Source organism: Pterocles gutturalis, unplaced genomic scaffold (genome assembly GCF_000699245.1).
Source record: "Pterocles gutturalis isolate BGI_N339 unplaced genomic scaffold, ASM69924v1 scaffold13150, whole genome shotgun sequence".
NCBI classification, from domain to species: domain Eukaryota; kingdom Metazoa; phylum Chordata; class Aves; order Pterocliformes; family Pteroclidae; genus Pterocles; species Pterocles gutturalis.
In genome coordinates this window covers 1-2344 of record NW_010143551.1, presented here as the reverse complement: position 1 = coordinate 2344, position 2344 = coordinate 1, and the positions used below count along the sequence as shown (strand labels likewise).

Here is a 2344-nt window from a genome sequence, read left to right as displayed (position 1 = left end):
CTGGGCGAGTACATCTGATGTCACGGCTGCGCTGGCTGCCCCGGGGGTCGTCACTGCCATCTGGACAGCCTCGATGGGGTGCGGGAGATGCTCCTCTTTGCCGTGCCCATCACTTGCTTCATCACAGACCGCGCTCCCAGGTGGAGGTGGCCGGGGACTGTCTTGCTCCAGGTTTTTGGGGAGCTGGAAGGAAATGAGCTGTTAAAATTGGATGAGGGGGTCTGGGACCACTGGGGTGCCCCAAACTTCGACCCCATGGCCCACATGAGCCTGGCGATGAGAGGGTCTGTCCTTGACACCCCACACACAGCTCGCAGGATGTCTGCAGGGCATCAGGGAGCCCAGATTAACGGAGCAGACCCTATGCTCCCCTCTGTGGAGGGGACGCAGGAGATGGGAGCACTTATAGGGCCATACGTGGGCTGTAAGGTGCCAGATGCAGCAAGCACGCAGCAGAGATCAGCAACAAGAGGCTGCTTGGGGTGTCCCTCAATGAGCCCAGCCCTGCACGGGCTCCTCACACCCCACACCACCAACGCTCTGCTCCAAAAGGGACCTTGGTGTCCCCGTCTGACGTGTGCCTTGCTCACCGATTCCTGCACTGGGGCCCGGGCATCCAGGTCTGTGCTCGTGGTGGTGACAGCACTGGGCGGGAGAGGTGGACAGCCCCCGGCCAGCCACCGGCAGGCAGGTCTTGGCATGATGGCTCAGCCGGAGCCAGGATTGGCCCTTGGGACGGCGTCTGGGCACCAATGGAAGGGACAGCGGGACGAGCATCGCTGGCTGCAGGAGAGGACGAGGCAGCTGGGGGACCTGGAGGAGCCAAGGCATTTCGTAAGCGAGGACGTCATGGGAAAAGCCAAGAAGGATGAGCGCGGGGCTGAGGCAGCCCCTTGCCTGCCCCGCTCTTGTACCCACATCAGCCAAGCCTGCAGCACCCCTTCATTCACCTTTCCATTTCCCCCCGGGAAGGGAAACCCAGCCCACCGCCAACCCGAGCAGCTTCGAACAAGGACCCCACCATCCCCAGGCATGTCACCAGGGTGAGGGACATCCCTGGGGATGGTCACAGACACCCCAGACCCCTGGGAAGCCGGGGCTGGGAGAGGCCAGTTGCTCGGCAGACACCAGGACACATGGTTCAGGGGTCCCCATCTCCACCAGACCCCCTGGGGCAGCACACAAGGACAACGAGGTGACATACGGGTTTGCCAGGTGTCATAGACGTGCTGCAGCTCATCGGCCAGGTGCCCCGCGTTGTTCTGGCGCAGAGCGTCGATGAGATCCGGCACCCAGCCCTGCCGGCACTTCAGGTGCTGGTAAAACCTATAGGCCGTCGCCTGGCTCCCCCGCATCTCCTCCCGGGAGTAAAGTTCATCCTAAATAAAACACACAGAGCATCTAAGAGGGGGTCTGGTTTAAAGGTAAGGCAGCTGTACGCTGCCTGAGCTATACGTTGGGGAAGGAGCCTGGCAGGACTTGGGAAAGCAGGGAATTACTCTGTCAGCGTCGGTCAGGCACCTCAGGGAATCGGCCAGCGACGCCACACGGATGTTCTTGAAATTCCGGAGGTTTTTCAGAATGTAGTCGTACACTTTCTCTTCGGCAAAACCCATCCTGGCTCAGCACCTGCTGAGAGAGAGAGAAGAGGACTGCTGGTGACGCTGGGCTTTTCTACAGGAGCTTGGGTTTTCTATAGGAGCTTGGGCTTTTCTATAGGAGCCGGGGCTTTTCTGTAGGAGCTTGGGCTTTTCTGTAGGAGACTGGGCTTTTCTATAGGAGCCTGGGCTTTCCTATAGGAGCCTGGGCTTTCCTATAGGAGCCTGGGCTTTCCTATAGGAGCCTGGGCTTTCCTATAGGAGCCTGGGCTTTCCTATAGGAGCCTGGGCTTTCCTATAGGAGCCTGGGCTTTCCTATAGGAGCCTGGGCTTTCCTATAGGAGCCTGGGCTTTCCTATAGGAGCCTGGGCTTTCCTATAGGAGCCTGGGCTTTCCTATAGGAGCCTGGGCTTTCTATAGGAGACTGGGCTTTTCTGTAGGAGCCTGGCCCCTTGGCATGGATTGTCCCAGGAGGAAATCCTGTTCGGAAAACATGCAAAGGAAAAACCACCCAGGTTAAAGATCAGCTCTCCACTTTTGCTTTCACAAAGCTCGTTCCCTTCTGCGACTGCCCAGCCTGTATTTCCGTATATACCGCCGGGGATCCCAGCTGCAGGTCTCACAACACGAGTGGCGCAGGGTCACAGCAGGCCGAGGCTGGGATCCTGCTTTAGGTTTTGGGCCATGCAGCTTCTCGCCGATGGGTAACGAAAGGAAAAACCACCACAACTCCATTTCTCTCAGAG

The 2344-nt window shown here is 58.9% G+C and overlaps 1 protein-coding gene across 1 annotated transcript in view; it reads right to left on the bottom strand.

The window, feature by feature from the left end:
- The window catches only part of LOC104470015 (mitochondrial antiviral-signaling protein-like), a 4228-nt gene extending 2612 nt beyond the window's left edge, over positions 1-1616 (bottom strand). The window contains 4 exon segments of the mRNA XM_010084785.1: positions 55-183; positions 591-706; positions 1205-1379; positions 1500-1616. Of these exon segments, the coding sequence (XP_010083087.1) occupies positions 55-183; positions 591-706; positions 1205-1379; positions 1500-1616 (537 nt within the window).
- Between the last annotated feature and the right edge of the window lie 728 nt (positions 1617-2344).